General features: G+C 53.5%; 1 protein-coding gene across 9 annotated transcripts in view; it reads right to left on the bottom strand.

Moving 5' to 3' along the window:
• Positions 1-12,935: 12,935 nt before the first annotated feature.
• Positions 12,936-14,092, bottom strand: part of CEP112 (centrosomal protein 112) — a 320,619-nt gene continuing 319,462 nt past the window's right edge. For all 9 annotated transcript variants that reach the window (XM_024981122.2, XM_059878648.1, XM_059878651.1 and 6 more), the window contains one exon: positions 12,936-13,379. In XM_024981122.2, coding sequence (XP_024836890.1) covers positions 13,376-13,379 — 4 coding nt within the window. In that variant the 3' untranslated portion in view covers positions 12,936-13,375. The remainder of the gene's footprint in view (positions 13,380-14,092) is intronic.

A 14,092-nucleotide genomic window follows, 5' to 3' on the forward strand; every position in this document is an offset into this window, starting at 1 on the left:
TCCATACATGACCAGAGGAAAAACCATAGCTTTGACTAGACGGACTTTTGTTGGCAAAGTAACGTCTCTGCTTTTGAATACGCTATCTAGGTTGGTCATAACCTTCCTTCCAAGGAGTAAGCATCTTTTAATTTCATGGCTGCAGTCATCTGCAGTGATTTTGGAGCCCCCCAAAATAAAGTCAGCCACTGTTTCCACTGTTTCCCCATCTATTTGCCATGAAGTGATGGGACCAGATGCCATGATCCTAGTTTTCTGAATGTTGAGTTTTAAGCCACTCTCCACTTTCACCAAGAGACTTTTGAGTTCCTCTTCACTTTCTGCCATAAGGGTGGTGTCATCTGCATATCTGAAGTTATTGATATTTCTCCCGGCAATCTTGATTCCAGCTTGTGTTTCTTCCAGTCCAGCGTTTCTCATGATGTACTCTGCATAGAAGTTAAATAACCAGTTTGATAATACACAGCCTTGACATACTCCTTTTCCTATGTGGAACCAGTCTGTTGTTCCATGTCCAGTTCTAACTGTTGCTTCCTGACCTGCATACAGATTTCTCAAGAGGCAGGTCAGGTGGTCTGGTATTCCCATCTCTTTCAGAATTTTCCACAGTTTATTGTGATCCACACAGTCAAAGGCTTTGGTATAGTCAACAAAGCAGAAATAGATGTTTTTCTGGAACTCTCTTGCTTTTTCCATGATCTAGCGGATGTTCGCAATTTGATCTCTGGTTCCTCTGCCTTTTCTAAAACCATTAGGAAGACAAAGAGTTGGCAGTGTAATGGGATACTTCTTCAAGTGAATGGCTTTATAAAGTTTCTGTTAAGTCTGGTGCAGGGTCCTCGCAGGGATCCGTGTCTGGGCCACGTATTAGAACAACCCGGAGCCTTCTAAGCGTCGGCGGGCCCCAGCCCCTGCCTGGGTATTCTGTCAGACCCGTCTGCCTGGGCCACAGATCTGGGCGTGTCTCGGAGAGCTTCTCAGATGATTCTGGTGTGTGACCCAGGTGAGGGCCACCGTCCACTCTCCCTGGCTCCGGGAGAGTCCTCTCCCACAGGCCGGGCTAGAGCGCCTGCGCCCCGGCATTGCTCTCCCGCGAAGGGCCAGGTGGCCTCCTCCTCCCTGGCATGTGAAAAGCTCGGCGGCCTCCTCCTCCAGCAGTGAGGGCCTGGTGGCCTCCTCGTCCTCCTCCGTGTGAGAGCCCGGCTGCCACCTCCTCCTCCTTTGCCTGTGAAGGGGCCCGCGGCCTCCTCCTCCTTCTTCGTGAAGGGCCCGGCGGCCTCCTCCTCCTCCGCCGCCTGTGAGGCGCCCGGCGGCCTCCTCCTCCGCCGCCGCCTGTGAGGCGTCCAGCGGCCTCCTCCTCCTCCTCCTCCGTGCGAGAGCCCGGCCTCCACCTCCTCCTCCTCTGCCTGTGAAGGGCCCGGCGGCCGCCTCCTCCTCCCCCTGTGAGGCCCCGGCGGCCCCTCCTCCGCCTGTGAGGCGTCCAGCGGCCTCCTCCTCCTCCTCCTCCGTGTGAGAGCCTGGCCTCCACCTCCTCCTCCTCTGCCTGTGAAGGGCCCGGCTGCCTCCGGCTGCCTCCTCCTCCTCTGCCTGTGAAGGGCCCGGTGGCCTCCTTCTCCTCCTCCTCTGCCTGTGAGGCCCCGGCGGCCCGCTCCTCCGCCCGGCGGCCTCTTCTCCCCTGTGAAGGGCCCGGCGGCCCCTCCTCCTCGCCTGTGAGGCGCCCGGCGGCCTCCTCCTCCTCCGCCTGTGAGGCGCCCGGCGGCCTCTTTCTCCACCTGTGAAGGGCCCGGCGGCCTCCTCCTCCTCCGCCTGTGAAGGGCCCGGTGGCCTCCTCCTCCTCCGTGTGAGAGCCTGGCCTCCACCTCCTCCTCCTCCGCCTGTGAAGGGCCCGGCTGCCTCCTCCTCCTCGCCTGTGAGGGCCCGGGCCTCCTCTCCTCCCCTCCGCCTGTGAAGGCCCGGCGGCCTCCTCCTCCTCCGCCTGTGAAGGGCCCGGCGGCCTCCTCCTCCTCCGCCTGTGAAGGGCCCGGTGGCCTCCTCCACCTCCTCCTCCTCCGCCTGTGAAGGCCCGGCGGCCTCCTCCGCCGCCGCCGCCTGTGAAGGGCCCGGCGGCCTCCTCCTCCTCCTCCTCCGTGCGAGAGCCCGGCCTCCACCTCCTCCTCCTCTGCCTGTGAAGGGCCCGGCGGCCGCCTCCTCCTCCTCCCCCTGTGAGGCCCCGGCGGCCCCTCCTCCTCGCCTGTGAGGCGCCCGGCGGCCTCCTCCTCCTCCGTGTGAGAGCCTGGCCTCCACCTCCTCCTCCTCTGCCTGTGAAGGGCCCGGTGGCCTCCTTCTCCTCCTCCTCCGCCTGTGAGGCCCCGGCGGCCCCTCCTCCGCCTGTGAAGGGCCCGGCTGCCTTCCTCCTCCGCCTGTGAAGGGCCCGGCGGCCTCCTCCTCCTCCGCCTGTGAAGGGCCCGGCGGCCTCCTCCTCCTCCTCCTCCTCCGCCTGTGAGGCGCCCGGCGGCCTCTTTCTCCACCTGTGAAGGGCCCGGCGGCCGCCTCCTCTTCTGCCTGTGAGGCGCCCGGTGGCCTCCTCCTCCTCGCCTGTGAGGCGCCCGGCGGCCTCCTCGTCCTCCGCCTGTGAAGAGCCCGGCAGCCTCCTCCTCCACCTGTGAGGGCCTAGTGGCCTCCTCCTCCTCCGCCTGTGAGAGCCTGGCGGCGGCCTCCTCCTCCACGTGTGAGAGCAGCCGAGGCAGCTCCGCCCCGGGAACAGTGAGGGCTCGGGGAGGAACGCCGGGTGCGGCGGCCCTCGGAACACGGCTGAGTCCTACCCGGACTGAGCGTTTTTGGTTCAAAGCTGGCCTGCTTCTTGATGGCCCAGGTCTCCCGATGAACTGCTTGCACCCCCTTTATCCAACCTACGTGTGACCACGGGAGGGGTGAGAGCTTCTGGCTTTTTTGGAGGTGACCCTTTCCCCTGGGAGCCCCGAGGGTTCAGGAGCTGCTGCCCCCAAGACACGATCTGCTTATCAAGCCATCTTGGAGCATTTTATTTCAAGCGAAAACGGAGCTGGGACGTTCTGAAGACAAGGAGACCCAAACGTGGGGATGAGGCTCTGCTTCCTTCTCTCGCGCGCAGTCTCCCGGGCGGCCCTGGGCCCAGCAACTCACGCCCCTCAGCCCTGCTTCCGTCCTCTTCAGATGGAAAATGGACCCGGCCACGGGGCGCGTCAGGGTCTCTCTGAAGGCGTCCGTTTTCATCCGGCCCCACATGAGGCTCCCTGGCTGGATGTGGAGGAGCCTCGGGGTCTTCACTCTCCACGTGCTCAGCTCTAGTCGCCTGTCTGTGTCCTGAGATTCCGTCACAGCGTCTTGAAGTGACAAAGCCCGTGAGACACCGATTGCATGAGGCAATCTCTCCGTCTCCCTCTTGCCTCCCTGGTGCCCCTGTTGGAAGACTCGCAGGAGTGAGGCCCTGCTGTCCCCGGGAGTGGGAGGTCTACTTCAGACACCTCAGGGAACGGGAAGGAAGTGAAGTCCACAGAGAAAGGATTTCCTCCTTTGGGTTCAGCAAGGCCTGAGGGTTCAGGAGGCATCTTCCTCAGGGACCCCCTCGGCCACTGCCTGGAGGGTGGACGGGGGAAGCCTGAGACCTGCAGGTGGTGCTGGGGTCCTGGCTCCCAGCCCCTCACACCCCTTACACGTCGCCCCAGAGCAGACGCTTGTGTGCCTCACTCTGGGGACTCTGGCAAGTGCTGCTCTTCTAGAAAGTGTCTTATCAGGTGGTTTATGAAATGAAGCTTCCATGCCTGGGAGCACCTCTTCAGACAGACACCGTTGCCGGGACAACCAAGGGCTGGACTTTCTAGATCAGGAGGTATGAAGAGAAATTAGGCAATGGACATTGGCCGATCGTGACAACTGTAAGAAAAGAAAGCTTGATTCATCTCAGCAGAGTGGTCAGTGTGTCCCATGCTCCTGGTGTGTGTGAGTGGGGGGTGGGGAGGAGAGCAAACCAGGGGGAAGATGGGCTTTGAAACTAAAAGCCTGGGTTCTGGACCCAATCTGCTCACTGGGGAGCTGATCTGTGATCTCAGAATAATCACGTTTGATCTCAGAAAATCAGTCAAACACTAAATCATAAATTTTCCATTTTGAAGGTTTTTTCTTCATGGGTGGAGTTGGATGAGCTTTCTTAAACTATGAGTTCAATGACATTGGACAGAAAAAGGTGTCTTCGTGTCAACATTTGTCATCACTCCAAGGGCCTTGGAACTGTGTGCGATATCTGGGTCATCTCCAGAGAATAGTAACGGGGGGTGTGAAGGGGTGAGTGCTCGGGGAGATGGGCTCTTTTGGTTCCTTTCATAACTTTTCTGTAGAATTCTAGGATGCTTCTGAGCAGGCTCATCAAACGTTCTTCTGTACATTGACATCAAACCAACAAGCTTGTTCCCAGAAGTGCTGAGGCCTGCTTTGGTGGTGTGGAAAAGCTTCCTATTCTCGGGCGTTTAGCAGAGAGATGCCCAAAACACTGCTGGATTTGGGGCATATAAACTCACTGCCTCTGATGAGGGGCCTCAGATTCCTCCCTACTTTATAAATGAGCCTGTCACATTCTCTTATCACCTAGGAGCTGGCTTTGTGTACTTCAAATGCTTTTTGTATTTTTCAAAACTGTGCTTACAACTAAATAAGAAGTCTCCCTTTTGCTGAAATGCTTTATTTCTAAAATGTGGCCTTTCCTTTTGTCAATTCCAGAATCAATGCGTCACTTCTGCTTTTCTTACAAACAGTGAAACATGGAGACATTTTAGTACTCAATGAATTTTTTAAAAGAAGTGTTGCAAAAAAGATCTTTTTTTTCCTAAGATGCAAATGAAGTCAGAGGAAACACTGGCAGCCTTGACCTTGAATGGGTAGATGGTCCACGCTGCTGACTCAGGCCATTGTCAGTCTGTGTTTGGATGGCTGGCGGTCTACTCAGGTGAAGAGACGACGTCGTGGCGGGGAGGGGACCCAGACAGGCTGCTCACGGCAGCTGCAGGTGGCGTTTCTCTGTCCAGATGGCCTCAGTGATTTCTGACTTGTGACTTCTGTATCTCAATCCCACCACCAATTTGACACTCTCGTAATTGTTTTTTCTTGTCTGTTTATCTTGATGGTGCGCCTAAGGCACACAGAGTTTAAGTGGTGAGCCTGAAAGCCATTTCAACCAGTGCTAGACATTGAATTTGTCTATCAATACGAGCTCTTGTCTGAAGTTATCATGAATGATGCTTGCAACAATAAGATAGTTAATAACTTCTCAGAAGACACAGTAGAATTACACTTTCTCTTCTTTGTGGTCAGAAGGTATAATGCAAAATTCAACTATTCTTAAAGGAACACTCACAGGTAAAACCATTACAACCAAGTAGGTGTCAGAGTGCAAACTATAACTTTATAGACTGGAACTACTTAGATGCTGTTCCAGGGAAGTCATCCGACATCAGACTCTACTTACTTATGGCCCAGAGACTCCTTCCAGAAGATGAGAGCTGCCCCGGGTTCACATGCTTTTCTGGGAACAGAGTGCCCCTCTCCAGCAGGAGAATGGCGTGTGCTCAAGAATCAAGCTCCCGACAAGCCGCAGCGTTTCTCAGTCTGCCTCTAGCTGATGCTGTCAGAGAAGAGTGCCCCACTCCTAGGACACCAGCAGCAGGAAACCCCGCGTCACTGTCTGCAACCCCCTGTCAGCTCTGCAATGGACAAGCCAAACACTGACAAGCTTGAGAGCTGGGACCAGGTGCCAGCTTTTCTCGCCTCTGTAGCCAAGGGGTCAGATCCTGTTGTTGTTGATAGAATAGCGTCCAGGCCTCTCCTCATCCATGGAGGCAATACAAAATAGTAGAAGGAGCAAAATCAAAATGTTGCTGTTTAGCCGCTAAGTTGCGTCTGACTCTTTGGGACCCCATGGACTGCAGCACCCCAGGCTTCTCTGTCCTCTGCTCTCTCCTGGAGTTTGCCCAAATTCGTGTCCATGAGTCAGTGTGGCTATCTAAAATAAAAGTAGAGGAAGCAAAAGTGAGCGAATCAGGGAGACACGGGTCCTACTTTGTTTTCATGGGTATGAGAAACGCGGCCTTGAGCAATTTTCCAGACGTCTCTCTCTTTCAGTTTCCTCAGGTGTAGGTAACGCTTAACTCACGAAGTTACCGAGGACTGTGGGAAGATAAGAGGAGCCTTCATCTGTGGGACGTCTGTTGCGTGCTGGACTTTGTAAATGGATCACCTCAGTGAGTCTTCACACCACGGCCACCGTTTCCTCCATCTCGAAGGCCCTGAGCACAAGAGCGGAGGCCTGGCCAGCACCGGGTGGTCAGCTCGCCCAGACGTCTGTAATCTGACTCCAGCACACCTGGGAAAGCTGCTCTCCAAGTGCTTTTCTCCGAGCTTTCTGTGATCTGGACCATCCGGTCCTTCCCCACATCTCTACCGACTGAAATCTGACTCCTGTTCCAACGACCAGCTTAAATGTCACCCTCTCCCATGGGACCGCATTTCAAAATGCTATCACTTCCTTGGAGTTGCCTTAAGACTTGGCATTTCCCCCGTACAAAGCTCTTGCCCTGCTCTTCTATCTTCTTTTCTCCATGTGTGCCTCATCGCCCCTTGTGGATGACAAGCTTGTCACGGGCCGGGGCAGGTCCTGCTTGCCCTGGGTTCGGCCCTGGGGTCTGTGGGAGGTGTGAGCTGGGAGCAGACGGGGGCTGAGCTTGTGGTACAGTTCGCAGGGGGTGAAGCGGCTCCTCTGGCATCACATGGAACCAGACAGACAGCAGTCCCAGCGCGGGAGGCGGGGCAGCTCACCCCCCTGCAGGGAGAAGGCAGATGGTGACAATCACGCGGTTCAGGAGAAACACCTAACGGCAGGGGCAGCGGGGGTCCACGTGGTTTGCGGCCTTAATTAGCCTGTTAAGAAATTCTGTAAGAAACATACTACTGAAAAAGAACATCTGTGTATCTATACATGTAAAACTGAATCACTTTGCTGTCCACCTGAAACATCAGAGATTCCCTGGTGGCTCAGATGGTAAAGAAATTGCCCACAATGCAGGAGACCCAGGTTCAATCCCTGGTCAGGAAGATCTCCTGGAGAAGGGACTGAGAACCTACTCCAGTACTCCTGCCTGGAGAATTCCATGGACAGAGGAGCCTGGCAGGCTACAGTCCATAGGTTGGAAAAGTTGGACACGCCTGAGCAACTAACACTTTCACTTGCATTGAAACATTGTAAATCAACTATACTTCAGTTAAAAAAAGAAAATTACTACAAGAAAAAAATGCATGGATAGGCCTTTGAAAGTGTATGGATTTACCATCACACACACACACACACACACACGCTCGCTCGCTCTCTAAATAAGAACGTAGAAAACATTTTAAAAGAAAAAAAAATTCCCTTAAGTCCAATTTGTTTGCAATCCACGTGCCCAAATGCATCAGTGAAAATGCTAAAGAAGAAAATCAGATAACAGAAGTGGGATCTCGGTCAGAGAAAGGGTCTCTGATGTTGGAAGAAATACCACTCTCAGCAGAAAACTGCTCCCAGATTATTAACTTTGAGAAGGAGCCGGTGGGGACAGATGGAGGTGACCCCCGAGGCACCATGCAGGAGCTGGGCACCCGGAGTGGGTAAGTATATCGTGGGTGCAGTGACGGGTCCTGGGCCCGGGGATCAGTTCTCCACGCGGACTTCACATGGGACTGTGACCCAAAGTAGCTGGGAAACATGAGCATGTTCACAGGAGCCCAGGCTGGAGCAGAGTTCACGTGAACGTGGAGAGAGCAAGCTCCGGGGCCGCGTCAGTAAGTGTCCCCCTACCCCCCGACCTGCGAGAAGCCAGCCTGGGAAATGAAGCTGGCTTCTGAGAAACCTCCGCTGACGCCAAGGCATTTCTGCAAAGATGCAAAGTTCTCAGGACCCTTGCTAGCCTGTTAGGAGAACACTTCCTCTTCTGAAGGAAATGATGTTTCTATTTTTCTTTCCAGCCTTAAACAGGCCCTGCATGCAGGCCAGAGCTAAACGCCACTCAGACCAACAGTTCTGACTTTTTTCAAAACATGCTGGTCACCAGTTTGGCTGAATCGTCCAGTGACCTGCAGCGGTCAGTGAGATGGGGAGAGTCAGACAGGGCGGGACGCCCCTCATGTCTGTGCGTGCTGGGCTGGGTTTTACACGTTTACGGCTGCCCGCACTCTCCAGGTTCAGGCCGAGAGGAGTGATGCGGACCAGCTAGAAAGAGTGGGATGAGCAGAGATGACTTGGTGGGGGCGAGAAGGCTGACGGGCGACCAGGAGGCTGATTGTTTGTTTATCCAGATGACTGGGCCCCACTTCCCCGAGCACTTCGTCAGTGTCTGTGGCTCAGGAAATGTTCCTTTGCAGGCTCATCATGTCCACATCCTTCCATGTGCCCAGTGTTTCCACGAAAGAAGGAAAAACCAGGCTAAGCACAGGGTCTGTGTTTTGGTGGGCCTTATAATGATACACTAGCTGAGATAATTACAATAGGCCCTGCATTCCAAGCCCCAAACAGAGGAGAACTGGGAGAATCAGTCAACGCTGGTCACGACCATCTTCCCATAGAGTCACAGAGGGAGACGGGGTCTCCCTAAATGTTCCTGACCCAAGCAGTGTCTCCAGACTGCTCACGTAATCTGCGGCTAGAAATACGACCTAGATCAACAGGATTCTTGGACAGGAAGGAACTTTCAAGTCCTCACCTAGGCCTGCACTTTTCTAATCAATGTCTCACAGAACTTAAAACAATAAAATATGCGGACGATGGAAAAACGCTTCCATGGATCCAAGCATTTTAGGAGATTCCACGTGAAAGAGTTGGGGCGGGGGTCTCTTCACCAAGGAGACAGTAGTGGAATCTCTGACTTTGCCGAGGTCTCTGTCCTCTGCCTCTGGCTCTGGGGACAGAACCCGGCAGAAGCGAGGCTGTGCCCTTTCCGGGCCCAGGCTGCACATGGCCCTGGTGCCGTGGTGGTCTCTCGTGGGGGGGTTGTCTTGAGGGCTCCTCACAGCTGCAGGAGAGTGACCCATCGAGGGCTGGAGCCTCCCACGGCTGCGGCTCGGCTGACTGCACCTGCATGGGACCCCTGTGACCCCGGCCTCGGCAAGCGGGTTGACCCTCAGCAACCAGAGAGATGACGATGTCAGTGCTTCAGCCGCTGGGCCTGGCACATGACAGCTGATCAGTAACTATTTACTACATGGAAGCAGGAGTGACCGGCCAGTGCTGTAAACATGAACCTTGCAGAGGGGGCCGGAGCCTGAGATGTTTCCTGAATCTGACAGCTGAAGACCAGTCGTACAGACAGGGCTTGAAGGAATGCTGGTTTGAGAGACCCTGAGGTGAGAACGGAAATGGTGCCCCGTGGGAAATACTGGTCTAGTTGTGCCCATGACAGTGGGGCTTCCCAGGTGGCTCAGTGGTTAAGAACCTGCCTGCCAAAGCAGGAGACCTTGGTTCAACCCCTGGAGGAGGAAGTGGGAGCCTGGTGGGCTGTAGTCCATGGCGTCACAGAGTCAGATGCGACTGAGCATATACGTCAACACCCTTGGTGTCCTAGATTAGAGCCATGAGGCCCAAGTTGGTGAAGGGAGCTGCCTAAAGGAAATGGCTTATCTGTAGACCCCACCGAGGAACTAGCTCCTCTTTCTAGCTGGAGTGAAGGAGTGTGGGCAGAGTGGTTTCACTCACGGAGGCCCATTTAGCTAATAAATCTACCAGGCTTCTCACCAGGTAACCCTCTTGTTTTGCTCTGTGATAGAGTCTTTGTTTCCAGCGAGCTGTTCTCTGTAAGACTCTCTTGAGCGGTAGACTCCCAAAGAGGGTATAAGAGTATCTATTAGCCTCATGTCTAGACTAAGTTCAGTTCTGAAAACAACAGAATCTAAGGGAACATCTTGGGCCTTTGGCTTTAAAACATTTGCCTGGTGGAAATCTTGCTTAAAACTGAAATGTCTGGAAGAAGGGAGCTTCCCCTGCAGTGGATACTGGTGAGGATCCAGATTTCAGAACGCCTTCAATCTTACGTTTCAAGTTGCCTTTTTCTTCCTCCATGGAGAAAGAAATAATATGATCTGAGGGTTGATTCAGTTCTTAAAACTGTAGTGAAGAATGTTAACACAGGTCAAAACCTGGGATCTTCAACTTTTACTTCTCAGATATGATTACAGCCCATGCCTCTACTTCCTAATCAAGCCTCCATATCTAAGAGGCACTTCAGCAGGTGAACAAAAGTTTCATCTAATTATCTGCTTTTCCTACTTTGAATTGACCAACCATGTATCTCTTCCTGGCTTTATCAAAGGGGCTGCCAGGATGGAAGCACAGCCAATTCTAAGCGAGTGGTAGTTAGCAGACTCAAAATTGATCATGCATTTTAGTCCCAGTAACTTGCAATTTCTACACCCTTTGATAACCCACTTTAAAGCGCAAACCGCCTTTAATGACAAGGCTTAAAAGAGACGAACTTTCTGAACAAAATATGAAAGCCAAGAGGAGACAGTTCTTTTAAGGCCACTGTGGATGAGGGTGACCTTGTGTTCTGAAACCTTCCCCCCGCATTTTTGACGTTTTTACCTTTCCTTTTTACTCTGGGAAAGAAAGCTAGGACAGCCCTGCCTTCCGCAGATGGGAATGTGCTTCAATGAGAAGACTGCTAATTGTCAGCTCCAGCTCACGGCCCCCTCTCTGCCCCTCTCCGCTGAGGCCTTTAACGAGGCCATGCAGGGGTGTGTGCCGTCCTGCCAAGTCAGCCGCCTCGCGCTGCTCCGGGATGAGGTTTGACCCCAGCCCTCTCTCGCGGGCCACAGTCGAGCCTTGCGCAGGCTAAGAAGCAAGCCCGCCCGCCTCCGCCGCCTCCGCCGCCTCCCTCTCATCCCCTTTTTCCTCTGTGGTGCCCCTGGGTGGCTGCCGTCTGGGGAGCTGATTGTTGAGCAGGGACACGGCCAAACCTGGGGTCAGAGCCCTGACGTGGCTTACTACGGGGATGCGGAGACGGGGGTCACACAGAGCCCTGACACGTGCTGACGACTGAGGCCGGCGTTCACGTGAACCCTTCTCCAGCCGACCCCTCGTTGGACAGATGTGCTCACCAGCGACACGGTGACCCCACAACCTTGCTCTGCTCAGCGTGGCCAGCCCTGCCTGTTGACGACGGCGGGTCGATGTATAAGGGCACAGATGCCTGGCTCAGGTGCAGAGCCGCTAATAACTCCCAGAAATGCAGCTGAATCCGGTGTCGGTGATGAACAGTTGATCTTCCACCAGACAGAAGAAAGGATGACATCTCAGACGGCTTTACAATGAGGCGCACTGTCCCTAATGTATTCCCTGGGCACTCACCTCCTCTCCCAGTAACCACGGAAATACTGAGTGCCCCCCTCAGCAAGGAATTTGCAACGGGCTAAGCGCAGTCTTTCCCTCCCTGTATCAGAGAATGTTCACAGGAACATTCGTGTCGGCCACTTAATTCCTGTCACACAGAACCCAACCGACCACTGTTTCAGTCTGCTGACTCCCAGAGCGAAACAGGATCTGGGTAATGTCGAAGGTCCACCTGCGTTTGTAATTTCATAACCCTTGAAATAAGAAAAAGAAAGAATAGCAGGCAACTTTCCAAAACACCTACTGATATTTACTCATGGAGAACAAATACTCCGAGTGGGATCCGGGCTCGAGCATACAACACCATCAGCAAAGCGCTTTCACTTCAAGCCGCTAATAACCGTCCTGCCTGACGAAACCTGCTGCCTGTCAACCCACTGTTCACGGTCCGGACAGAACTAAAAATCAATCATGGCGTCACGATGGTCCCTTCCGGGCACTGAGTCACAGTCTGGTACCAACTGCCTTACCTTGTCAGGTCGTCGTAACAGCACCTGACACTATTTCGCTTTTTCCCAAATAGTCCTTAGGCCAGTGCTACCATTTATTTTACAGGCAAGGAAACCCGAGCGTCCAGAGCACAGAGACTTGCGTTCCTGGAGGAGGGGCCAGGGAACCTCGGCAGGCAGCGAGGTGCCAGCTGAGACAGTTCAGCGCAAGAGCTGGAGGCCGCTCACCGCCCGCAGCCAGCAGGCAGCGGTCAGGCTGACCCGGGCCTGGCTTTGGACGCAGCTGTAAAATCTACTGCTCCCTTATCATCCCCATGTCTCAGTCACAGCACAAAATCGGTAATTAATCCTCAGGCAGCAGACGATGACGATGGGCGTGGGAAAGAGAAAAGAATTTGAAAAACTGTAAATAAACGTCCTGCCCTGTCCTTTCGCAGTAAACCAGATGACTCCAGCCCCACCCACGGCCCAGATTTTTCCAGCGGCTCAGAGGGCCCGAGGCACGCACCACAGCGCAGCCAAGAGAACGCGCCCATCCTCTGCAGTTCAGCATTTCCTCGGCAAGGTAGGGCTGACCTGTGAGTACAGAGCTGCTTCCTGGCCTCGGGGCGGGCACTAAAACGCCAGATTCTCTCCGCGGGCGGACCCGGCAAACTCATTCCACCATCACTTGCCAGGGTATTGAGCGGCCTCCCAACTCATCTCAACATTCGGAGGCTTCCGTAAGGAGCATCCATTGAGGTTATAATTAAACCACAGCCATAAAATCAGAGATCAAGCAGGTAACAGTAAAACCACAGCTGCCACACAAAAGTCGTTCCCCACTCTGCCTCTAGAGGCCAGATGAGATTGGAGACCAACATGACAGGGACTTGGACTCACGTCAGTTGACTCAGCGATTTTTATTCTAAAGAAACACGCTACGTATGAATGTGATCTTTGACCTGACATAAGATATTTTTTCCCCATAGCACGATTTGAGATGGTCAGTATTTTCCAGAGAAAAAATACCATGTCATCTTTAGTCTAGCCTATGAGGTGCAATAAAAATGTAGAAATAAAATCGATAAGTACAAAATAATAGTTTAATACTATATGAACATGAAGATAATGCAAACACATTAAAAACACTGACATGCTACAAACGTGATCTGGAGCAGTGGCAACTGGTAAATTCTATGCAAAGGCATCCATGAGGCATTGCGACGGTTCATTTCTTTCTTCCAAACCAGCAGTTCTCAGGACGCACTCAAATGCACACAAATATGGAAAGTGGAAACAAAGGAACATTAAAAAAAAAGGCAGACACACAAAAGCAGCCATTGCCGTATGAGTGATGGACGTTTTTATGATCTTAATTACATTTAAGTGTCAAAAAATGCCACTGGTCTCACAGTTTACTGAAATAATATCCGAATCTTCAAACCTGCTGGAAGAAATCTGTGGTGCAGCTGGGACGGCTGGATCCACCGCCCTCTCCGGGGTGACGCGGGGGGCCTCCACACGGTCACCTGAAAGGCAGACCCCAGAGTTAAGGCTTTCTTGGCGTCCCGGCCCATCCGAAGTCACATATGCTCTAATTCAGGAGGAGCTGGATGTGGGGTGGGAGGGCTGCTTCATGTCAAAACCAGTGTTGATGTTGTTCATCGTCAACACCCAGAAGGGATCAAGTCCTCTCTATACCAAGGAACAGAAGCTTTTGAAAAGTGAACGAGTCACGAAGTTTTCACTTTTTAAAAAACGATTGAAGTCTAGCTGATTTACAATACTGTTTCAGCTGTATAGCACACTGATCTGGGGGGGGGGGTGTGTGTGTATGTGCCTCTTCCCCTATGAGAATATGCGATCCTCTCCCCTTAGAGGCTGTGGCGAGACACTGAACACAGTCCCCTGTGTGGCACAGTAGGCCTCTGTCGTTTACTGGAGTCGTGTATGGCAGCATCTCCGGAGTTTTTACTTTTAATTCAATGCCAAATGGCTCAGCTTTTCATTGAACAGGGGGAGGGCTGTTGGGGCAGGTAAATGCAACCCAGGTCAGCGACGTCTCGAGAACCTTTGACCAGAATGGTCTCCTGCGTCCCTGAAACGGGGGCCTGGGGTCACCAGGGTCCTGGCCAGCACGGTGACGTCACTGAGCCTTTATCTCTGGGACCTGGAGCTCCTGTGTCCACGCTGAGTTCAAGGGACATGGGCCCTGAAGCGGTGGGCGACCAGGACCGCGTTC

The sequence above is a fragment of the Bos taurus genome, chromosome 19, assembly GCF_002263795.3.
Source record: "Bos taurus isolate L1 Dominette 01449 registration number 42190680 breed Hereford chromosome 19, ARS-UCD2.0, whole genome shotgun sequence".
NCBI classification, from domain to species: domain Eukaryota; kingdom Metazoa; phylum Chordata; class Mammalia; order Artiodactyla; family Bovidae; genus Bos; species Bos taurus.